The sequence below is a fragment of the Podarcis gaigeae genome (genome assembly GCF_964106915.1).
Source record: "Podarcis gaigeae genome assembly, chromosome: 10".
Taxonomy (NCBI): domain Eukaryota; kingdom Metazoa; phylum Chordata; class Lepidosauria; order Squamata; family Lacertidae; genus Podarcis; species Podarcis gaigeae.
Genome location: NC_139686.1, coordinates 22,003,797 through 22,029,800, shown reverse-complemented (window position 1 = coordinate 22,029,800; position 26,004 = coordinate 22,003,797). Strand labels below are relative to the sequence as shown.

General features: G+C 44.0%; 1 protein-coding gene across 2 annotated transcripts in view; it reads left to right on the top strand.

Annotated features, from left to right (window-relative positions):
- TMEM178B (transmembrane protein 178B) overlaps window positions 1-26,004 on the top strand; it is a 271,646-nt gene that overhangs the window by 222,986 nt on the left and 22,656 nt on the right. For both annotated transcript variants that reach the window (XM_083700894.1, XM_083700895.1), the window contains one exon: window positions 14,174-14,311. In XM_083700894.1, coding sequence (XP_083557020.1) covers window positions 14,174-14,311 — 138 coding nt within the window. The remainder of the gene's footprint in view (window positions 1-14,173; window positions 14,312-26,004) is intronic.

Below are 26,004 nucleotides of genomic sequence, written 5' to 3'. Positions count from 1 at the left end.
GGCAACTGATTTCACCTTGAAATTCCAGGTGCATATGTAGATGGCCTTTCAGTCTGCTCCAGAATAGAGCATCAATTCCAGAAGTCTGAAGGCATGTCCACAGTTCTTCCAAAGGCATCCAAAGTGCATCGGATGTGCTTTTGGACCTTGAAATGCACAGACACAACCATACCATACATTTAAAGCACATTGGACCACTTTAACAATCCTGGCTTCCCCCAAAGAATCTTGGGACCTGTAGATGACCCCTCACAGACCTACAGTTCCCAGCACTCTTACTTTTAAAGGTGCTCATCAGTACTGTACTGTACTGTTATGGCCAGCCATTGATGGCTGGTAAACAGTTTTCCACTGGGAATATGCAGTGCACTTACCACTGCTTTCAGGAAGCCAATAATAATAATAATAATAGTAATAATAATAGTAATAGTAATAATAATAATAATAATAATAATAATAATAATAATACCCCACTCATCTGGCTGGGTTTCCCCAGTGACTCTGGGTGGCTCACAACAGAAAATTAAAAACACGATAAAACATCAAACATTAAATACTTCCCTAAACAGGGCTGCCTTTAGATGTCTTCTAAAAGTTTGGTAGTTATTTTTCTCTTTGACATCTGGTGGGAGGGTGTTCCACAGGGCGGGTGCCACTACCAAGAAGGCCCTCTGCCTGGTTCCCTGTAACTTGGCTTCTCGCAGTGAGGGAACCACCAGAAGGCCCTCAGCGCTGGACCTCAGTGTCCAGGCAGAACGATGGAGGTGAAGACGCTCCTTCAGGTATACAGGACCGAGGCCATTTAGGGCTTTAAAGTTCAGCACCAATACTTTGAATTGTGCTCGGAAATGTACTGGGAGCCAATGTAGGTCTTTCAGGACTGGTGTTATATGGTCTCAGCAGCCACTCCCAGCCACCAGTCTAGCTGAAGTTCGAAAACACTGGGCTTGGAATATGAATTGATCCAGCTAGATAAATTTGTGCAAATAGAGAAATGCATTTCTAGATGAGCTCCTCTGCTCCTGAAAACATTTGTCTGCTCTTCACTTTAATTGTGTGACTATTCTGCACCTGCACAGATTTGCATTCTCAGCACCCAGAACATAAGCAAGGAGAGCCTGTTGGATCAGGCCAGTGACCCTTCTAGACCAGCATCCTGTTCTCACAGTGGCCAACGAGATGCTTGGGAGAAACCTGCAAGCAGGATGCAAGCACAAGGGCACTCTTCTCCCTTCCAGTGGTTTCCACCAGCTGGAACTCAGATGCAGTACTTCTTCCAACCACAGCAGGAAAGAGCTGCTGTGCTGGTGTTTGGTTGGCATGTGCTTGCTGATGGTTGAAGCTAACTTGAACTTTTAGAAGTGGGTGTTTAAATTTCCCATTTGACCATGGCGCCTTGGTCTTCAACTTGGCTTGGAGTTTCCGCATTAGAAAAATACTCATAAGCTCCAAGTGGAAGGTATGTGCCATGTAAGCGTGACCTTTTAGAAAAGCGAATCGCAAGCCAAGATGCTTGAGGATTTCAGACCTCATTTTTCAGCAAAGTGCAAATGCCGTATAACCTTTCTGCAAATGGTATGAAAACGGAATCAGGAGGATTGCTCAAAATACGCTTCATGTGGAAGCAACCCAAATCACCTGGTGGCAATAAAACATCGGACGGAAGTGAAAACAGATTAAAATCAGGGGGGGATGGGAATATCTTTTTCTTGGCACTAAAATCACCTTAAAGTAGGTGCCAGACAAACCTCGCTGGGCAGAGCATTCAAGAATTGGTGTGCTACCATTGAAAAGGCTTTTGGTTCCAGTGACCACATGCTGTTACCTTATCCAGCTGGGGCTCTTAGAAAATAGTCTGCAATACAGATCTTCTGTGGTACTGGACAGTGTGGTGGGGCAATGGCGTTTCCCTCACCTCCAGACAGCTGAGTAACTGCTCCCAACCAAGAAGCAGAGGGAGAGGGACAAAGCAGTGGGGAGGTCAACCCAAATGCACCAGCAGGAGTGCCAGATTTGCTCCACCGACTTGTCTTTTTTTTTTTTTATAATAATTTTTTATTGTTTTTACAAAACAAAAAAAAAACAGGGAACAAGGGTATAGGAAAAACAAACAAATCACAAACAAATACATAAAACATGACTTCCCCATACCTCCCCTTCTCTGCATCATTATTTTATAATGTGTCAGCAACCCTTCAGTCAATTTCTCTATATATTCTCATTAAGTTTCCCCCTTTAATTTACGATTTACAGCTGTAGTTCTTTGTTTCTAGCCTCTCGACATCTTAACCGTCCGATATTTTACAATAGTTCTTAAGGTATACTTTAAATTTTCTCCAATCTTCCTCCACCGCCTCCTTCCTCTGGTCACGGATTCTGCCGGTCATCTCTGCCAATCCCATATATTCGATCACCTTCATCTGCCATTCCTCCAGAGTGGGTAGTTCTTGCATCTTCCAATACTTTGCTAAAAGAATTCTTGCTGCCGTGGTTGCATACATAAAAAAAGTCTTATCCTTCTTCGGTACCAATTGGCCCACCATGCCCAGAAGAAAAGCCTCTGGTTTCTTTGAAAACGTCCATTTAAGGACTTTCTTAATTTCATTATAGATCATTTCCCAGTAGGCCTTAATTTTTGGGCAGGTCCACCAAAGGTGATAGAAGGTTCCTTCAGCTTCCTTACATTTCCAACATTTGTTATTGGGCAAATGATAGATCTTAGCAAGCTTGACTGGAGTCATGTACCACCTGTAAATCATTTTCATAATATTTTCTTTCAAAGCAGTACATGCTGTGAATTTCAAACCGGTGGTCCATAACTGTTCCCAGTCAGCAAACATAATGTCATGACCAACATCTTGTGCCCATTTAATCATAGCTGATTTTACCGTTTCATCCTGTACATTCCATTTCAGCAGCAGGTTATACATTCTGGATAAGTTTTTTGTATTGGGTTCTAACAGTTCCGTTTCTAGCTTTGACTTTTCACTCTGGAATCCTACTTTCCTGTCCAACTTAAACACTTCATTTATTTGGTGGTAATGTAGCCAATCTCTAACTCTATGTTTTAATTTTTCATAGCTCTTTAATTTAAACTTTTCTCCATCCTTTTCTAACATTTCATCATATTTTAACCAATTTGAGTCCATGTTGAGTTTTTTAACTGCTTTTGCTTCCATTGGTGATAACCATCTGGGGGTTTTATTTTCCATTAAATCTTTGTACCTGATCCAGACATTATACAATGCCTTCCGTACCATATGGTTTTTAAAACTCTTATGCACTTTCACCTTGTCATATCACAGATACGCATGCCAGCCGAGGTTATTATCATAACCTTCTAGATCTAAGATGTCTGTGTCCTCAAGAAGTAGCCATTGTTTTAGCCAGCAAAAAGCTGCTGCCTCATAGTAGAGCCTCAAGTCCGGCAGGGCAAATCCCCCTCTATCTTTTGCGTCTGTTAAGATCTTAAACTTAATTCTGGGCTTTTTGCCCTGCCAGACAAATTTAGATATATCTTTTTGCCACCTCTTGAAACACTCCATCTTATCCAGAATTTGTAAAGTCTGAAACAGGAATAACACTCTCGGCAATACATTCATTTTGATAACAGCTATACGGCCTAACAAGGAAAGTTTCAATCTAGACCATATATCTAGATCCTTTTTGACTTCTGTCCAGCATTTCTCATAATTGTCCTTAAATAAGTTAGCATTTTTTGATGTTAAGTTTACCCCCAGATATTTAACTTTTTTAACAATTTCCAAACCCGTTACGTTTTGAAATCTATCTTTTTCTTCCGGTATCAAATTTTTCCCCAACACTTTGGTTTTTTGTTTGTTCAATTTAAATCCTGCCACTTGACCAAATATCTCAATTAGGTCCAACACTCTTTTCGTACTCTCCTCTGGCTGTTGTAATGTTAAAACTAAGTCATCTGCAAATGCCCTTAATTTATAATGTTTCGCTCCGACCTGAATACCTTTAACCAGCGGGTCCATTCTAATCATGTTTAACAAAACCTCCAGGACAGATATAAACAGGAGGGGAGACATAGGGCATCCCTGTCGTGTACCCTTTTCTATTGATATATCATCCATCACCATACCATTCACGATTAATTTTGCTTTTTGTTCTGCATATATCGCACCTATACCATTTTGAAATCTTTGGCCTACCCCCATTCCCTGGAGATTCTTCATCATAAAACTCCAATTGATATTGTCAAAGGCTTTCTCCGCATCCACAAAGATCAAAACTGCCTTTTTGTTAATGTCCATTTCCAACAGTTCCAGAATGTCTAAAATATTTCTCACATTATTTGACATATATCTCCCTGGGAGAAAGCCTGTTTGGTCCTTATGAATCTCCCCTACTAGCACTCTTTTAAATCTTTTTGCTAGAATGTCTGCAAAAATTTTATAATCCACATTCAACAGTGATATAGGCCTATAGTTTTTTACTTGGCTTTTGCCAGTCTCTGTCTTTGGTATAAGTGAGATGAATGCCTCTTTCCACGATTCGGGAGCCTTTTTCCCCTCCAAAATTTGATTGCAAACTTCTTTCAATGGTTGAGTCAACCATTCTTTTAACATTTTGTAATATCCTGCAGTTAAACCATCCGGTCCTGGAGATTTCCCCATTTTCATATTCTGAATGGCACCCTCTATTTCTTGTTCTGTTATTCTCCCATTTAAGGTCATCTTATTCTGTTCTGAGATTTTTGAGAGTCCATATTTTCTGATGAATTCCTCTATTTCTTGCTCGTTTGTTGGGCCTTGCGCATACAGTTTTTTGAAGAAGCTTTGAAAACAATTGCTTATCTCATTTGGTCTAGTGATTATTCTTCCATCTTCTTCCAAAGATGTTACAGTATTCAGTTTTTGTCTTTTTTTCAATTGCCATGATAGCAGTTTCCCGCATTTATCTGCCGATTCAAATGTCTTTTGTCTCATCTGCTTTATCTTCCATTCTATTTCTTGATTCATCAGTTCCATATATTGCATCTGATAGAATTTTATTTCTCTTAATATTTCTTGTGACTTTGGTTTAGATCTTAACTTCTTCTCCTCTTCCTTTATTTTTTCCAGGATTTTCTCTTCCCTCTCCTTTTGCTTTCTTCTCTTTAGGGAATTCTGCTGGATAAGAAAACCACGCATCACGGCTTTACTTGCATCCCAGATTGTTCTTTTCTCCACATTTGTTCTTAAATTTATCTCAAAGTATTCTCTTAAAGTTTTTTGGGCCTTCTTGTAGATTTCTTCATCTTTTAAGAGGGTGTCATTCATTCTCCATCGAAATGTTCCCGCCGTTGTTTGTTTCATTTCCATTTTTACAGCATTATGGTCGGAGCAGGTTTTTGGGCAGATTTCTATCTTCTTAACTTTTGATGCCAGATTGCTGGAGATCCAAATTTGGTCAATTCTAGTCCATGTCATCTTTGCTTCGGAGAAGAAGGTTCCCTCTCTTTCTAGAGGGTTCCTTGTTCTCCAAATGTCTATTAAGTCCATATTGTCGGTCATTTCAAAAAAAGCCTTTGGTAGTCTCCCGTCCTTGGATATCACAAGTCTTTGGGCTTTGTCCATGTTTGTGGAGACTACTCCGTTCATATCGCCCATCATTACAATTTTATAGTCCATAAAGTCTGATAGAGTCTCATGCAATTTCTTGAAAAATTCCGCCTTCCCCTCGGCTCCACCGACTTGTCTGCACAGCAATGACCTCCCCATTACCTCTCCCCCCTTCCCTGTAAGGAGCAGTGACTCAGTTGTCAGGAGGTCAGGTGAGTGCTTTTGCCTCACCACTCTGCCTGCTACTGATCTGAATAGGTACTTGTAAAGAAAGGCAGTCCTTTGGGTCAGCCTAGCCCTGTGCGTCCGAACCGGTTGCTCTACCTTAAAAATGACCTCCGCCCACTGAAATGGACGAGAATGACTAAGTTAGGTCTGTTAACTGCAGTGGGTCTGACTCAAGCAAAGTTGAATACCACCCATACTAAATAAAATTAGTACCCCTGTCTCAACCCACGGAGGACTTTCAAAGTGAGAACTAATTGAACCCCCAAACAGGCAAGGAACGGGGAAAGCCATAGCTTGCTGGCATCGCATGATTGCACCTCTGCAACTCGATCTGCTCTAAGGTTACCCAAGAGTTAATGTTGTGTGCTTTTGTCCCCGTGGAGCCTGCCCAAGTCTGATGGAGACTCTTGTTCAATTAAGAGCTCGACAGTGAACCCAGAGGTAAAGGCCACCAAATGTATTGCTGTCAGCTTGCAGCATTCAATCTGACCTACATTCTAATCACTGACCTAGAGGTGGGAGACACCAGAGCCCATTACTTGTTCCCCTGGGGCATCCTATTCCCAACCCCCCAACCCCCTTTATTTTCTGAAATGGCAGCCAAGGCCATTGAGGCTCCTGGTTAATTCACTGCTCGGGGACAAAATGTGTGTATCCCTTTTCCTGCTCTATAGGAATGGAAAATAAGGTGGGGGTGGGGGAAGACGAAGACAATTAATGATTGGATTTCCCCCAGGGGTTTCTTCAGTGGAGATGGAATCTCTTGTGTGGCAGAATTAGAGCGAACACCAGGCAGACAGGTGGCCTTTGGTTAACCCTGTGTGGTTGGTTATCCCCCCCCCCCATCAGAGTCACTTAATTATGCTGTCCGAAACAAAAACCAGCAGGGGATTCTGCTGAAGCGTTCCAAGAAAATAAGTGGGGAATGATCCCCTTCGAAAGTGGTCAGAAACCCCTCCATTTCACCTTCTCTCTCTCTCTCTTTTTAAACCAGGTGTGAGGATGGGGGAAATGAAAATATAGATGTGTGCAGGTTTGTGTCACTGGTTGAGAAATGGCAGGCAGATCAAGTGTTCAGCCAAGCAGGCAGGAAAGTGTCAAATGCCAGGGGACGCACATGAGATGGAGGACAATTCAGTCCAGAAACAAGCCTTGCCTGTTAATACAGACACATTTCTCCTTCTCTTGAGTTTCCTGAGAACAGTGGTGTGTTCATACCATCTATTTAAAGCACATTAGTTCTCCCAAGCAACCTGGGAGCTGTAGATTACCTTTCACAGAGCTGCAGTTCCCAGCACCCTTAAACTACAGTTCTCAGGATTCTTTGGCGGATGTTGTGTGCTTTGAATGTATAGCTGTGTACGCAGACTAGGATTTGTGTGTATTTGAAACCTCAGCTCTCGGAGTCTTCCTCAATTCTGATTAGGCTGCAAGTATCAGAAAAGAGGCTGGTACACACATACAAATCTCAATGGCTTCTTTAACTCTCTTTTAGACAGCATCCCTAATGAATGTGTGTGCCAGCAATGTCACCTTAATTTTGTGATGGCCAGGTCCATTTAAAAAATCCATCAAATGAACTCTATGTCCTTTTTTATTTTTGCATTGCAAAATGGGCACTTGCATGTTGCTGCATTTGTGTTTTTTCATATATATACAGTACTTTGTAGGAACCATATTGTAGGATTGCCATATGTCTGGAATTTCCTGGACATGCTTGGGATTTCAACAGTGAAATTAGCGTCTGGGTGGGGGTGGGGTGGAAGTGGGGATTTCAAAAAATTGGCAAAATGTCCAGGTTTTTGCCAACAGAACAAGGAAGTGTGTGTTTGAGTATCACTCTTGTTTGGGAATTCGCCCAGCAAAGCTCAACAACTTTTTGGGTGATTTACCCTCCAAAAAGGTCAACAACTTACGTTTCAAACATTTTTACTTCTTGAAATATGGCAACCCTGCCATATTGGTATCAATGTATGAAAGTCCCCTCTCCTTGCTACTTTATGAACTAAAGGATTTGTGCTCATAGCAGGCAGGACCTAGCAGGCAAGGGAATCTGAATCCCGGGCCACTCAGCCCTGGGAAGAATCTGAGTGGCTGAGTCATCAACGCATCCAATGGCTGGATGGCTGTTGCCGGATCAGAAGATGGAGAGGTGCTGTCTCTCTCTCCTGCTCCTTCTCTCCCCAGCTCTAGGCTGGCAATGCATAGGGTCTTAGCATGTGTCCACCCAACCATCAATGGGTCAATTTAAGATGACTGGGGCTGGGGAAAACTCAGCCAGATGGGCGGGGTATAAATAATAAATTATTATTATTATTATTATTATTATTATTATTATTATTATTATTATTATTATCATCTTTGGGCAGCCTTGCTCCTCCCATATTCTGCTCCCAAAGTATACCATTTGGGGGTCTTGTTCCAGCTACCACTGGTGGGAACACAATCTGTAGCAGCTCCCCAACAGCCTATGCCTTTTGGTGGGCACAAGAGAGGCTTTCATGGCATGGAGCCCACCACAAGCAGAGCCATGAAGAGGGACACCTCTGCCCATTCCAAACCCCAGAACTGTCCCAGAAAAATGGGGGGCACATCCCATTTTTCCTCATGAGAGCATGGCAGCCAGTTTTTTTGGGGAGCTGCAATATCACACGGTGTCCCAAAATGTGTGTTTCTTAGGCACCATGCCCCCAAAAAGCACTTTTGGGAGATGGTGGTCTCAGGCAAGTCACGTGACTCATACAGAAGGTGGCATCTCGGTTTCCCCTAATGTCACGTTGGAGGGTATGCCATTCCCTGTCATCACCACCTCCGTTTGAGGGTTCGGATTGCTTCCCTTTGTTCTTCACAACAGGTAGGTTGTAGAAAGTTTTGACCTGGGATATATATGAAGCAGATTTTTGCCAAGTCAGAGCAACTATTCATTTAGCCCCCTACTCTGACTTGCAGCAGTTCTCTGGAGTTTCGGACAGAGGCCTTCCACTTAACCGGAGATAATTTCCTGCACGTAAAGCATTAGTGCTACTGTTGAGCTGTGATGCTTTCCCAACAGCAATAAAGCAATAATGTTTTTTTCAACAAAGAACAATGCTTATTGCCGCGGGCACAGGCCAGAGGGAAAGTGCCCAAATATTGAAGCCAAAGGCTTGTTCTCTTGATTTATGGATTTATCGATTGAAAATGTATAAATCACCCTTCATCGCAAAATGGATTTTGGGGCAGCAGTATACCGAGAAGTTTAAAATTACAAAAACATTGCAAACCCAGACCAACAATGCAGTTGTGTTAAGAGGAATGAAACCATCCGAGCGGCTCAAAATAGCATAATCTAAAATGCCTGGGAAAAGAAAGTCTTAACATGGTGCCAAGAAAAATACAGAGTAGGTTCCAAATGTATCTCCCTTGGAAGGTCATTCTGTAGTTGGGGCAACCACAGAGAAGCCAAAGATTTCAATCTTTTACAGTACTTCCATTTACTGAATAATGTTCCTTTCTTTATAGCCTCCCCAGATAGTGCAATCCTATGCATGTTTACTCATAACTCATAAGTTCCATAGAGTTCAGTGGAACTAAGGCTGTCTTACCTCACTAACCTGGGAGATAGGGCTGTTCATAGATGGTTGCTATTTTTGCGTGGAATTCAGTCACATATTGGAAAATTCAGGTTGCACAATTATAGTTGATGAGGAGTTCTTGCACAGCAGTTCCCCAAAATAAGTTCCTTCTGCAATAAGGAACGTAAAGGGGAAATACACTTGCTTTGAGGCAACATCATTTAGCCTACCTACAACAACAACCCAGATTGATGGTCGTTGTGTAGCTGATGTAATCTGATCTCCCTGCAAACAAATCAGGATGAATGCTCAAAAAATAGCCCGTATGTTTAGGATTGCAGCCTTACTCCCAGGTTAATGTTGTTGTTGTTTAGTCGTTTAGTCGTGTCTGACTCTTCGTGACCCCATGGACCAGAGCACGCCAGGCACTCCTGTCTTCCACTGCCTCCCGCAGTTTGGTCAGACTCATGTTTGTAGCTTCAAGGACACTGTCCAACCATCTCGTCCCTCTGTCGTCCCCTTCTCCTTGTGCCCTCCATCTTTCCCAACATCAGGGTCTTTTCCAGGGAGTCTTCTCTTCTCATGAGGTGGCCAAAGTATTGGAGCCTCAGCTTCACGATCTGTCCTTCCAGTGAGCACTCAGGGCTAGTTTCCTTAAGAATGGATGCATTTGATCTTCTTGCAGTCCATGGGACTCTCAAGAGTCTCCTCCAGCACCATAGTTCAAAAGCATCAATTCTTCGGCGATCAGCCTTCTTTATGGTCCAGCTCTCACTTCCATACATCACTACCGGGAAAACCATGGCTATAACTATATGGACCTTTGTTGATAAGGTGATGTCTCTGCTTTTTAAGATGCTGTCTAGGTTTGCCATCGCCTTTCTCCCAAGGATCAGGCGTCTTTTAATTTCGTGACTGCTGTAGGGTTAATGTAGGGTTGCCATATTTCAAAAAGTGCCATTTTTGATCTATTTTTTTATTAAAAAATGGCAAAAATGACACTGCCAACACAGCTTTCCGTATGTCCAGATTTCCCCAGATATTTTGCCGATTTCTGCCAGGACACTGCTTCCAGCTACAGTATTCCGAATATGTCTGGACGCATGGCAACCCTAGTTAATGTGAACAGGAGTGCAGCTTAAAACTCTTGACAATTGTGTGATTTCCTGTGTCGCTCTTCTCTTTTCCATGTCGATTTTAATACACTTCTAATTTCATCACTCTCTCTTTTTGAAGAAAAATACATTCAATCATTTGTAGGACAAAGCAAATGGAGATGCATTTCACATTGCTATACATTTCTTCTCACTTTTAAATGGCATCGATTTAAATGCAGATTTCGTGCGTGGAGCTTGGAAGCAGGGGCTTTCAATTTAAATGTTAATAGAAGAGTAAACTTGAAAATAATAATAAAAAAGATCTTTGTGAGAAAGATCACTTCCTTGCTGTAGTTAATATATTTCTAAGCTGGCCCTTCTTTCCTTGTACTCCCACTGGCAACCGGCCCTGTATTAAATGGTCTTCACACGCACACACAAATTAAAATAAGAATGTACCTTTGGAAATGCCTAAATTAAAGTGTTTAATGCCAGAGTCTGCAGGAGGCCTGAGCAGAGACCTGAGGAGCTGATAACGCAGAGATCTCATCCTTCAATCTCTAGCTTGTTCCTTAACAGCCCATTCATCAAAAATAGCTGTTCCTAAAGCTCTATATGATTATTTTGAGGTTGATGCAGCATAATGTTCTGGTAGGAGGGAGATAAGAGAATATTTGCTCACACAGGCTTGCCGAACCTTCCCTTGATTAAAGGCAACTCCACAGCACAGGCCCAACCATTAGGCAGAGGGAGGTGGCTGCCTTGGAGGCAAATCCTGAGGGGCCTGGCAGTGGCAGCAATATGTTGGAAGACAGAGCGTCTGCCCTGTGTCACCCCCGGCTGGCCTCAGGTGTAATAGAGGATGCCATCCCATCAGCTGTGCCAAAGTAAGACCCATCTGCTAGTCCAGTCTGCTTCTGTACATCAAATGGTGAGGGTGGTGCAGTCTTGGCCTTGGCCTCAGGCAGCAAAATGTCTTGGGCTGTTTCTGGCAAACAGAGAGATTTAAGTGGGTATAGATGTAGGGCAGAGTGAGGGAAGAATGTGAATTGAGATCTACGGATCGATCACTAGCTCATGGCTGACCAATGTGGCACCCATGGGGGCCAGTGTGCCCATCAATACCTCCTACGGTGCCCAGGAATGGTCTCAGTAAGCATCTCCTCAATGCATAAATGACAGTTTGCTCCTCCTGCTCAGTTTCTGTTTGGGAGGTGCCCAAGCAATTTTATGGCCTTATCCCTTTTTAGACTCGGAAGCCATTAGGCCACACCCCATGGCAGCCATGTTGTATTATGCCACGCACACATGGTGGCCATTTTGTGTTAGGGAACAGGCTCACCCTGGCAACCATTTTGTGGCTGGTGCCTACCATGCTCACTCATACTTCCAAATGTACCCACTAGCTGAATGGGGCTGAATGAGATTATTTATAGTAGGCTGGCAAGGATTTCCAGCTCCCACTTGTCCCCAGGCAGAGTGCTCTCTCACATTGGCAAGTATCTGATTTGTAATCTAGATACACTAGGATACATCCGCTTGCAGAGGATGTGCTCTTCTGATGCACCAATGTGGGGAGCTGCCCCTGAGGAGCTCCAAAGTGGGTAGAAGACTAGCTATGCGTTTGGACAACTCTCAAGATACCATGACCACATTCTACATGATGGTTTGTGAGAGCAAGGTTTACATCTATGGTTGGATACAACTCGATGCCATTTTGAATTAAGATGGTGGACTGGACTTTTCAAAACTGCACTGATTTTAAGCACTGATTTCAAAACTGCACCAATGTTTTGGTTCTTAGAATTCCCTAGGAACGCCAGGCAGGAGGCAGGTGCTCTTTCTTGACTTTATTTCATTTGGTCTGGAGTCTATGGCAACAGCTCATCAAGGAGCCAAGGGACTCAGATGTCTGGGAAACCCTGGATTAAATTATGAGGGGAGCAGAAGCCACAAGTTAGTGATGGAGGGGAGACCTTCAAACAGCTAAGGGGAGCTGCTCTAACTCTGCATCCTGATGGGGCGTCTCCTTGTTTTCCTTGCCCCAGTCACCACTCAAACTGCTGTGTTCAGCTGTAAAGAGGAAGCGCTGATTAAACTGTATTGGGACTTCTCAGCTGAGAGACCCACGGGATTTCTCCAAGTCCTGCGATGCCATGTTAGCAGAGAAGGCACACTTCTTTTCTAGTCTGACCTCCTCCTTCCTAAATAGCTGTAGGGTGCTGATTCAGCGTTGTGCTGCTGTACATACACATTCATTTCCCATTGGAGGAATTGCTCTGAATAGACTCATCCTCAGTGCTGACATTTCTGAGCGGGCTGTTATGACATGGGAGGAAGGCTGGCCAGATTGCATCTGACAAGTAAGAGCAATTCAGACAACCAGCTCACAACCCCTCTTTCACACCACTGCCATTTGCAAGCACTGCCCTTGGCAGTGGCCATGTCAGGCCAGGAAACAGCAACAAACAGAAAGATTCTCTTCCTGGCATGCCTGATCATTAATTTGTTTATTTAAAATGAATACTCATAAATAAAGCATTTGGCATAGGGAGGCAATATGTTGTTACTTGCCCCTCCCACCCCCAACCTTTTTGTAAATGGAGCAATAAATACCCCTTAAGACCTGTCAAAAGATGGATAGCCAGTTGATGTGTCTCACTGGGAGCTGAGATGATCCAAGAAGACTTACAAGAAGCCTTGGGGTTTGTTTGTTTTTTGAGCAATTGCCAATCAAATTATTATTATTATTATTATTATTATTATTATTATTATTATTAAAACTGGCTTTTATACATTTTAGTTGTTTTTCAGTTGTCATGTATTTTATTCAAGATGCTGCAACTTACATTGTAAACTACTTAGAGATTTGTTTAAATACAATAGGTGAAATTATTCATTCTCCCCAAAACACACACACACATACATACATGACAGAGGGCAAGTGTGGTTTGTCTGGAAGCAGTAACCACAAGTAGAAGCCTTTAGCTTCTAAGGGTGGAACTGAAAGCATCAGACACAGAGAGCTTCCTGCAACAATCATTCCACCCTAAAAATCTGATAGGGAAGCAGTATGTGTTGGAGTGGCTTTAAGAGGCAAAACCTCCACCTATGCTCAACATGTGAGTAAATCATATATCGCAAAGTTCCAGCCAGTTTCCAGTATCCTCTGGAAATGTGTACATTCTACACTCCTGGAATTTTCACTGCTCGAAGACTTGGGGTATATGAGCAAGCAAAGATAATGATAAAGTCATTTTCATGTGGTCAGTTATCTCTCTCAAATGGTTTTCTTTTGTAGAAGTAATCAACTTTTCTCTGTGGTGCTAAATAAGAAATACCGTATTTTTCGCTCCATAAGACGCACCTAGTTTTTAGAGGGAGAAAGCAAGAAAAAGAAATTCTGCGCAGACTATGTAAGCGGCTCTCGCTTTTCTTGCTCCCGTCCGTCCCTCCTCCCGCTTCGCTGTACCCGCCTCGTTTTTTTCCTTCCTGTCTGCAAAAGAGCTCTGTCTAACTTGAAAAGAACAGATTTTGCATCTCTCCTTCTTTCAAACCAACCAAACAACTGATCTCTATGCAAAACTGTACGGCGGTGGGTTGGGGGCCACTTGACTTTTGTATGTTGCAGCTGCTCAGAGCAAGACTGGATCTTTAGTCCCCTTAACAGCAATGAGACAAACCATGAGCGCTATTAACAAGATGTCTCTTTTTCATGTTGCAGACTTGCGCAGAATGACAGCAGGCTTCATGGGCATGGCTGTGGCCATCATCCTCTTCGGATGGATTATCGGGGTGCTGGGCTGCTGCTGGGATCGAGGCCTTATGCAGTATGTGGCAGGACTTCTCTTCCTCATGGGAGGTAAATGAAATGCCATTTTGCTTCTCCACGTCTACATTTCAAAGTACCAGGAGGACCGTGTCCCAATTCTGCCATTGCATTAAAGCCAATCAGCAGCAAGTTGTTAAAAATCTGGCTACCACAAGCAATTCCTGAATTTATATAGCACTTTTCCTAAGGGCTCAATTCACTTGCATTATCTCAGTAATCCTTACAAGGTCGTCTGAAGCAGGGCTAGGTAGACTTCAAGCCTGTGGGATCCATGTTGTGGTTGTTGTTTACAAGATTCATCAACCACAGGCAGTTGCAATATAGTGACTCAGATGTTTAGGGTAAAGGTCTGGGCATGTCAGAATTAAGGAACAGGACACCTCTGGGCATACCCTCTATAAAGGAATTTGTAGGATGAGGGCTAAGCTCAGTACACCCCAAATCCACACCTCTTGTTAACGGAGAAATCTGAGGGTTCCCTTGGACAAAAAACAAGGACACCAGCCAGGAATACCAGAGCAAAACAGCAGCCATTAGGCTTGGTCTTTATTGAAGACTGTCACGACAGGACTCCCATATGCCACAAGGTGGAACAAGATGGAAGCCCCGAACAAAAGAGCCCCCAAACATTTATTAGCTGCTAATCCCCATGTTACACCCCCCCAAACTACATCACTAATACATCACAGTTACATCATGAAAGGGGAGGTCTGGTGGCAGTAATCTGAGCATCCTGGACCCTGCCCCATGGTTCTCCTTGCCCTCCACCAAACACCCATCAAGTGTAACAAAATAGATATTTACATTTCCCTGTTTCCCAGCCAAGTTAATCACACCCTTTTGTCTGCATCTGGGTTTGTTATTTCTGGAATAGTTACCTGTCTGGCACTCAGGTATCATGATGCCAGGAATTATCACTCAGGCAGAGGGGCTGCTGAGTAGCTGAGCTCACATGTCTATATGAATTTCTGAAGTTTTCCCAGTGAGCCAGTACATTTATCAGCGAATTGTTACATTTGTTGCGTGGCAAGTTCCCTCCCCCATAGAAAATAAAGACACAGGACACGTTCTTTAAGGTTAATGGGCGTAAATGGCCACAACTTTATTGATTACAGAATTGAAGGTATTGGCCTTAGGCATTGGCTCCTATCCACTACCCGGCATGGTGACCGGGGAAGGGTTGATCACTAACCGTGGGGGTCCTGTTGAAGTACGCCAACTAGGAACCCACGGGTGTCACCGCTCGTGGGCGTGCCGGAGGCCCTTACCTTACTAGGTTTCGGACAAGACAACGCCCCCGGAGTCCTCTAACGGACTACCCTTTTTCCTGGGGGGAAGGTGATGGCATTTCCTCCCCCCCGTCCATTTGCATAACAATTGACCCCTGCCAATGCCTAACCGCCAAATACCGAAAAAGTTGTGACGTTTGCTACGAGGTAGGTGAAAAAACCAAAAGGCTGGAAATTTGCGAACTTGGAAAAATTCCTACCAGGCCCCTTGCGGCGACCAACCGAAGTCCATAGCAAGGTCAAGCCTGCCTAACCTGAGGGTGGGTGGGATGGGAAAACCTCACGGCAGCTGAAGGGAGAAGAGGGCAGTCCCGGGGCGTGCCTGGCCTTAAATACCATTAGGCCACGCCTCCCCAGCCCGCCGATTGGCGGGCAGAGGGAAGGCACGCCCCGGAATTCCCTAGGTCTCGCGGTGGCCGTGATCCATTCCCCGCGCATGTGGGAGGGGGCTGCCCGCAACCCCCTCTCCTCCCCAAGGCTCGGAAATGGCTGTATCGTGCAGCAAAGGCCCTTTGAATAGATAGGAAGAAACTGTGATGGGATGTTTTGTGGGGACAAATCACAAAAGACACAAAAGCGATTGTGCTGGTTTTGGTAGTGAACACACGTAAGTTTCCTTCCTGCCAGCAGTCTGATTTGGAAAACAAATAAAGCTTTATCTTGACAGTATTGCTAAACAACTGGGATTCAGAGACCTTTTTCAATCTACTACAAGTTACTTAAAGCGCTACCAGTCAAGCCTCTGTGGGTCTCCTTCTCTCCCCCTCTTCTGCTCCTGGCCACATGTTTAAAACCTAGATTCAACACCCAAATTCAGTTTGGGGCCTAGATCCAGGTTAGGCCGGCCCTGGCCCATCCTGGGTTAAATCAGGGCTGTTGCAAATTGCTATCTTGGGCTTCAGATAGGATTCAGTTGGGCATGGCATACACTGGATTCTACTCAGTATATTTGTATTATCATCTCCAGGTGACAGATGGGTGGGTTCGGTTGTGACTTAGAGATGAAGGCTTTAGATTTAAACAAGGGCATGTTGAAATTATGTTGAAATGGATTTTTTTTTAAAAAAAAAAAAATCCTTTAAGGAAGAAGATCATAGCTGTCAACCGTCCCTTATTTGGCGGGAAACTCCCTTATCCCAGCGCCGTGTCCCCTGCTGTCCCTTATTGATGATGTCCCTTAAATTTCCCGGGTTTCATGCTCACCCGGCTCGGGAGAGAAGCAGCGGCTCGGGGTCCTCCGCCGTGACAGAGAGCGTGCGCTGGCGCCGTTGTCCTGGCGTGAGGAGTTCCATCGGCCCTTCCCCACCCAAGGAGGGGGGGAGGGAGAGAGACTCTTGCCCCTGCCGCCTGCGAGACCAGAGGCAGCAGCGGTGGCGTCAGCTGAGGAGGTGGGCTGAGGGAGGAGGAAGAGGAGGGGAAGGGGAGGGATGCAGAAGGGCGGCGCTTCAGCGGCTGCGGCACCGCCGCAACCGCCTCATGCCAGATTGACAGCATCTGTCAATCCTACCAATGTGTGTAACTCTTTACAATGGCAAAATCCCTTATTTGAGCTGCTGATCCCTTATTTTCGAGGCTGCTGGTCCCTTATTTTCAAATCTGTAAGTTGACAGCTATGAAGAGGATGCACTTCTGTTTAGCACCCTCACAAAACTACCATTTCCTTGACTACTCAAGAAAAGCCACGACAAACTGGTTTAAAAACTGGTTTAAGTTGGCTGATTTCAATGGAACGCAGTCTCACGTAAGCATCTAGGATGGCAGTCTAAATCATCTATAACTGAACTAGGTTGAAATGAGACATTTTGAGGAGGGGGGTGTTGTCTGTGTTTTAAATAAAATGGGCTGCCATTCATTTTTTGGTGTTGTAAAACAAGCTGGCGTGCTACAAAAAGGTATTGTGAGAAACGAGGCCTTCAAAACATGAATGTCGTGAAAGAAAGTTGAAAGTGATCCTTCCTTTGTAGTTCTGAGTAGTTTTATAATAAGACCAAATTTAAGCTGCACTTTTATGTTTAAACAACAACCGGCAACTAGATAAAGATCTTTTAATCGATTAACTGTCTGGCTTTTTACTGCTTAATCAACTAATCACATATTGCTGTGTCGCAGTAATCATGCTTTTTCTGAGGATCTTGACTGAAGGTGACAGTTTCTTATTGGGACTCGTCTTCAAGCAAACAATCTTCTCCTCATTGCTAATCTTTATTTTCTTAACTTGTGAAACAGGCAGTGCTGTGTTTCTCTAAGATGTCTTAAAGAAACAAGTAAAGATGACAGTGCTATAATTCTCTCCCCACAACTAACCTAAGTTGTTCACTGAGATTTTTAAACGCACCAGTCCAAAGGTGCACACAGCACCTTGTTCACAATTATCAATAGTGCTTTTTCACTGCCTTAGTACCTCTGCAGAAACATTTGGCCGCGAATAGAATCCACAAAGTTTTCTTGGTCTGAACAAAATTACTTTTTGGAGAACCAAAGGGAGCTTGCTCCAAAGTGCAGTAATATGAATAACCGGCATCCTTTTTAATTCTTGTATTAAAGCTTGCAGTCCTGATTGGGCAGTTTTGACACTTCATTTGCATAAATAGCTAATGAGGAGTGAACTCTCCTTAGCTTATCTCAGTTTTTGCAAGCTTTCCTTGTGAGTGCTCAGAAAAACCCTGTGAAATCTTTTTAAAGTATTCATAAGGAGAATTAGGGAGAAAAGAGGATGAATGTCCCATCCACCGGTTCTCCTTCTTCCCCGAGCTCAAAACTCTTACCCTTGAGATAAAGAGGGAGGGGAGGATCAGTGAATGGTGGCAGAGAAAGCTCACTGGGGACATGATAGTTCTTACTGTCATTTCATGGGGAGCATGGGATCTGTTGTTCCTTCTGCCTCCTGAACTGAATTAGAAGCCAGAGGAAACTACAAATCCCATTCTCCCCAGAAAGTAATGGTGCACCTTTAATTTCCAGATTAGGAAAGATCTGATTTCTAGTTTAGAAGAATGGGTAGGTAGTACTAGGGGTAGGGTGGGGGAGAATTTTTATTCAGTTTGCAGTTAAAGGCAAACCTAGCTAATCTGCACTTTATTAAACAAAGAGAGTGTAAGCGAAGATTTCAAAATTTGCATGTCTCTGAATTTTGCAATTCTGTTATCCAGCCAAGCAACGTGTACAAGAACACATGTGCCAAGGTAAACATATAAAGTTGCAGTACATTTGGGCATTGGGAAAAATTGCATACAAACAAGGATAAAGTCACACTGATGAATTTCATGAAGATAAATAATAAGTTTCCATTAATTATTTTTTTAAAAAATTGCAAACTGCTATGGAAATGAATTTAAGGCTGAGGGGGTGTGAGAAAATGAAATTGGCAGATTAGCCCATTCCCTAAATAGGAGTTAATTTCGCAGTGAACTTGATCTAAATGCAAAGGGATCTAGACCCAATTTGCAGGGGGTGGGGTTGAGGTTTTTTAAACGAGGGAAGTTTGCGTTCTGAACTATTCCAATTCAAACTTTCCCCTCATCAGTATGAAAGTGCTGTGCACTTGAGCAAGTAACATTTCCTGCTTGCCCTGACCCCATGAGCAGTCAGGATGTGGCCCTCCAGTTTCGTGAGAATCTAAGCTTCTATTCTTAATATTAATTTTATAAGCAGGCTTCCGGCTCCTGCGGTTGCCAAGATATGCTTGAAAATGTGTGGGCAATGCCTGGCAAAATCTCAGGCTCCGCAGGCACGACTGTGCAAAATTTCTCATGCTTGGAGTTGGAGATAGGGCTTTGGTGCTTTGTATAGTTTCTTACCCGCCCTGATGAGTAGGAAAGGAACAGAATAAATGGCATAAAATAGAAGGGGGGAAAGTGGACTGGATTATGCAAATTGGCTCAAGTTGAATAATGCTCAAGGCACAATATTCAGCTGTGACTGATTCTTTGTACAGAATCTGGATTATGCATATCTCTCTCTCTCTCTCTCTCTCTCTCTCTCTCTCTCTATATATATATATATATGAGCAGACACTCCTGAGAGAGATATCGGATGAGTATCAGCATACACCCACAAGCAGGAACTTCCACCTTGATCGTGGATGCTGCCACTGCATTTCTGGAAGTAATGCTCTCCTCTGGTTCCTTGAGCATGTTTCCTTGCTCATGTGAGCAAACTGCTAACCTGAGCATTTATTCGTACAAATGGGGCAGCAAACAGGCCACCAGAACTATTTCACAGTTTAATCATTCTTGTCCTCTTTGTGGTTTGTAAACTATTTGCTCAGACTCTGCCTTCTTTACTGCTGATTTGCACAACTTGCTTTGGAAGCACTGCTGTGAGTGTGTGAGTGTGATGCCAAGGTTGCAGGTTCGATCCCCATATGGGGCAGCTGCATATTCCTGGATTGCAGGGGGTTGGACTAGACCATAGGTAGGCAAACTAAAGCCCGGGGGCTGGATCCGGCCCAATCACCTTCTAAATCCAGCCATGGACGGTCCGGGAATCAGCAAGTTTTTACATGAGTAGAATGTGTCCTTTTATTTAAAATGCATCTCTGGGTTATTAGTGGGGCATAGGAATTCATTCATATATTTTTTCCAAAATACAGTCCGGTCCCCCACAAGGTCTGAAGGACAGTGAACCGGCCCCCTGCTGAAAAAGTTTGCTAACCTCTGGACTAGATGATCCTCAGGGTCCATTCAAACTCTACAATTCTATGATTCCACTATGAAATCTAAATAAAGAAATGTGGGACCCAATCTTGCCCAGAGATCTTCATAAACTATGCAGCCCCTTAGTTTGAAAGGCAACTCTGGAAAGGCAACAGCCTCCTGTTGCAGAACTGTCACTAGCCTCTGACACCGACTTTTATTTCCACCACCTCTCAGTTCACTCTAACTCTACAGCCCGAAGCGCAGGGGTCAAATAATGATTTAAAAAATAATGCTAAACCAGGCAATAACTGAGACATCTCTATTGCAGCTATTAATATTGTGCAGCTTGAAGCAATTGGTTGCATGGAAAACTGACTCCTTTTGGAAATAGAAATTGACCAGACCCATAATTATGATTCAAAGCTTTACTAACCAGAACTTCATCTCACACAACAGGTACAAAGCAATCAATGATACATCCAGAAAGTTGTGGAAAACATATGCATATTCAAACATAGGTTCTTATTCTTAAATATGTAACATAATTACAGAGCAAAAAAACCAAAACAAAACTCTGTATCTCCGATAGCCTGCCTTCCAGATTAAGGCTATTTGCTCCTGGACAGGCATCCATATCACATCCTTTGTTTTCTTCTGCTTCCAGAGAAAGACTCAAAGGAAACTCCCTTCAGGATGGAGATTTGCAATGGAATATCCTCATGTGATCTAAAGTTAAACACCACATGAGAGCTGGCAGACAACGCCAACAGTTAACTATCAACCTGTTAGAGCTCAGAGAGGGCTTCAGTATAGCCCAATTGAATTTTCCAGTGTTAAACCTTCAGCAATACATATGCAGGCATTCTCCAGTTCAGTATGCAATTAAACAATCTCCAGTTCGCAAGTATCATCACAGTCTCTCATGTAAAAAAGGCAAATGTTTATAGGAAGTAAACGCTGGAATCAGAAGAGGGGCTTGATGGGGAAAGTGGATCCTGTAATCAGGCATGACCTTGTGGGCCTGGCCACCCCTCTAGGCTCAGAGTTTTGATATTTGAGACATGGCATGCCCAACACATAGGAATGCAGGAAGTGGCCTTAGACCATTGACTGCACTGACTGATACCACTTCTCCAGAGTTTCAGGCAGGAGTCACTCCCAACCCTACCTAGAGATGCTGGGGGTTGAAACTGGGACCTTTTGCATGCAAAACAGATGCTCTACCATTGAGCTACAGCACTTCCATATGCAGAGAGATGGGCCATTGGTACATTTCAACAACCCAAGATGAGCCAGGAAGTAAGAATTGGGAGAGTTTCCCCTTAGTGAGAGTTACATAGGTTGCTCTGTAATGGGGGAGTTGGACCAGTGTGCCAACTACATAATATGTTTAAGACTTCAGTGATGTATTTGATTTAGAACTTGTGATGGGGGGGACTCTAGCACTACACAAAGATCAATAAGAACACAAGTCAAATGAATTAGAAATTGGGTAAATGGTAGGTTCCCAAACGTAACTGTTAACAGGGAAATTATCATTAAATGGAAATGTTGCACAGACATCAATTCTTGACCCAGCGCTATTCAATATCCTTGCCAGCCATCCGGAAGAAAATAGAAAATCATTGCAGATAATAAACACAGGGAGTGGTGGGATGGCAAAGAATGACAACAATGTCAATTCTACAAAATGAACTGAGTTGTTAAGTGAGCTTCTCAAATTCAAGGAGTGGGGATTTTAATACAGTACGAAAGTTGGGCTAAGAGCAGCAAAGAATATAATGGCCATTCAGTGATTTTGCTATGTCTCATGTGATCCACAGACCCGTAGCAGAAGTTGAGACATTACAGTTACTCAATGGCAAAGTCCCGGAGATACCATTTGGAGAAATTAGCCAAGGAAAGAGGATTGATTCCACACACATATGACAAAGAGCAGGAGCAAGACTTGGGCTTGTGTGTGCGTACACACAAACATGCATACCCCTTGAGCTTCATGCTAATGAAAACCTACCCCCATGAATACCTCTAGAAGTAGCCTCAGTTTCCCAGCCTCTCTCTGCACATTTTCTGAGGCCTCCATCTAGAGGTCACAGCTCATGTTGAAGGCTTAAATGCACTGAAGCAGAATTCTCCGCTTCAAGCATTTGTCTTTGACCAGAATTGGCTCTTCATCTTGATGGGGCTATCCATTGCTTGGTGTCGCTTGTAGCACTGGAAATGAAGGCCTATTAGAATGCAGACAGCCATTTAGAGAATTAGCTTAATGTGAAACTAATGGTGATGATAGACACATCATCAGGAATCATATACATAACCTCATTAGCTGTCTTGCGTCGGAGACAGAGGCAGGCGTTTGGAAGGTTGTTTGGGGCACCCTACAATCCCTACTGTTAGTCAAGGTGTTCTAGGCCCACCAAATCCCTCCCACTCCTCCTTATCCCCCTCCCCAAAGACTGCCCCACGGATAACACAGGTGCATTAACCTTGCCCCTTAGGGTAACTAAAACGAACAAATGTAAGCCGACTGTTGATTTGGGAAAGGACGGCATTAAGAGGTTGTGGGTGGAGGGAGAAGACAAGATGCATTGCCTCCTTCTCTCTGTCCAAAGAAACCTCTGCATCTATTGGGGGGGGGATCTGACCGCATGAAATGCAGTTGACTGCAGCCTACATGGAGACAGCTTGGCAACCCTACCATTAGGCAGGTCTCTCCAAGCACCGATCCTGGGTGTGTTCACATGGTTTGTGCCCCAGGGAGGACACTTTGGTGCTGCCAATGCAGCGGCCTGCCTTCACCCCTGGAGGTGCACTCTGTTGTCTCTGGAGACAGACAGAAGCCAACAAGAATATCACATGGACCCTTCCTTGTTACCAAAAGGAGGTAGAGGGACTGGGTTATTGAGCTCCCTTGCCATGTGGCTTATCCCTGCTCACTGCTGTTGGGGCACACCACCATGCTGTCTCCATGTGCACACATCCAATGGATGTTGGAAGGAGTTCCACTCACATACAGAGGTGGAATTCCTCCATCTGCTGCGTATGTGTGTGTCCCCTTGGTCAGGATATGTCCTTTCATGAAAGAGCTCTCCTTGCATGTATATGAATTTTATTTGGAGTAACTTTCCTACGAAGCAACTTTCCTATGAGGAAAGCTTGCAGCAGCTGAGATTTTTTTAGTTTAGAGAAAAGTCGTGATAGGAGTTTATAAAAGGATGCATGACATGGAGAAAGTGGAGAGAGAGAGAGAGAGAGAGAGAGAGAGAGAGAGAGTGTTCTCCTCCTTCTCCTCCTTCTCCTCTCATAACACTAGAAATCATGGACATTCAATGTAGGCAAATGTTGGAAGATTCAGGACAGGAAAATCCTCCATACAGTTAACTTGCTACCATGGGAGGTAGTGATGGCCACTGACCTAAACATCTTTAAAAGAGGATTAGACAAGTTCAAGGAGAAGAAGACTGTCAATGGCTATTAGCCAAGATGGCTATGCTCTACCTCAATGGTTGGAGGAAGTAATGCTTCTGAATACCAACTGCTGGAAATGAGAGGAAAGGAGAGCACCCTTGTCCTCATGCCCTGCTTATGGGCTCCCCATAGGCATCTAGTTGGCCACTGTAAGATGGGTCACTGGCCTGATCCAGCAGGATCTTCTTATGTTCTTAGAGTAGCTATGACAGTGGGCAGCACCTCATGCTGCGGTGGGCTGGGGCAAACTGCCCAGCTCTGTGCCCCCCTCGGCACCCTCATTCAATGTGTGGAGGGTTTTGTGTGTCATCCTCCCTTCTGCCCCTTGCTTCCTGCTTAGGAAGGGTTTGTTTTTGTAGGACTCAGCCCTCAAACTTCTGCTGCTCAGCTTTGAAAAGCAAAGATGCCCTACCAGAAAAAGAGATCCCAGTCTTAGGACTGCCTGTGAATTAGAATGGATAATTCCTTCAGCACTCAAGCCAACGTTTTCAGAACGAAGGTTAAAATGTTCAACATCTGTCAAGAGCTGCCATCTCTGGGCTGTGGTGGCTTCCAGATCACATAGAGGCTGCTTTGTTTTTGGATTGGTGCAATAAGACACACACACAAACACACACACACACTCCATGTGAGCTGATCATAGCCAAATTGACTTCAAATCTCAGAGCAGACAGCTTTTGAAAAATTGATTAATTTTGTTCAGTTGATTTCCTGGCTCTTTCTGCAGAGGCCAGAAAAAGCCAATGATTTGGAGCCTCTTTAATCAGAGGTGAACTTACTATGTTGAACGTTTGAGGAAGACTTAGACAGGGACAGGGTTACCAGCACCCAGGGTATTCTTGGACAGATCAGACCGCTGCCAGCCCTATATCAAACAAATGAACAGGCACAAAAGCCAATGTTTTCCTTGCATTCAGTTTATTTGCCTCTCGTGACAATCCTCCAGGAGCACCCCTCAGGGTTGGTTTTGACATATGGCATTGCTACAGATGACTGGTCACATTAACAGACTTGCTGCTATGTCTTGTTTGGAACGTAATATATTTCACTCTCTTTCAGCCACAGACAACTGACTGGCCATTCTGAATGTAGTGTTAGGTAGACCCCAGAACCTTCTTTTATAGAGCTGTTTCCCAATTATATGTAAGTTAAGTGGCTTTGCATGGATATTTGGTATAGAACAGTTGTGTTGCTGACATCAAAAACATAAGTTTTAAAAGAAATTAAAACCCATTAAAACTCAATTAAAATTGTGTTTCTACAGAGCTTCAGAGCTAGCTGCCTGCCCTGTCACCATCTTGACCAGAAGTCTGTTGCTGACACTGGAACAATGGATTTAAGGGGTGGAATTCAGCATAGTGCGAAGGAGATGGTTTCATCTAGCACAAGGATTCCTGCTCACCTGACAAAACAATTTCCCCTCTCCTCCTCCTCTACACTGTTCTGGGGGTCCTCCTGACCCTCTAAGCAGATTTGGGAATGGGGGCTTGTGGGTACTAGCAGAACAGATTCATTGAATCCAGCCCCAATGAGTGCAAACCTATAGCATGACTAGATGGCAACGGAGTCCAGCGGTGGCTTTTAGTAATTGTGGGGATGATGATGATGATGATAATTTATTTATACCCGCCCTTCCCGGTTCAGAAAACCGGGCTCAGAGCGGCTAACAACAAATTTAAAACACTTAATTGTAAAAGCAGCATAAAATACAGTATAAAAGCACGAATAACAATAAAATTCAAAGTTCAAAAATCAATTTGGGGGGAAATCCATCTAATAAGCATTAGATAGTCACCAGGGCTAGCTGGCTGAATTAGTCCTACTTGGGCCAGCGAGGAGGCCAGGGGAGAATTAGCTGTGGGGTCCCAGAGCGGGTGATTTTCATAAAAAGGGGAGGGGAGGGAAGGAAGGGGAATAAAAGATCAGGCTGAATTCAAAGTAAAGGCCAGACGGAATAGTTCTGTGTTACAGGCCCAGTGAAAGGAGGTTAAATCCTGTAGGGCCCTAGTCTCATGGGACAGAGCATTCCACCAGGTCGGAGCCATCACTGAAAAGGCCCTGGCCCTGGTGGAGGATAGTTCAGCAGGTGCAATTTACCTCCTCCTCTGCATGCGGTGGAGACTGGTGCAGAAGGGCAAATCGGGCACTGCCCCACCAACCTCAGTCTATCCTTGACCAGCCCCCACCTGTCTGCTTTCTTCAGTGAGTGCCTCTGCCTGCCATTGGCTCTGGCTGCACCTACGTAGTCTTGGTCTCCCTGCCTTCTGCCCCACCAGTCGCAATGGGCGCCAGCCTCCACTGGCAGCCTCTCCTCCCAATGTTCCCTCTT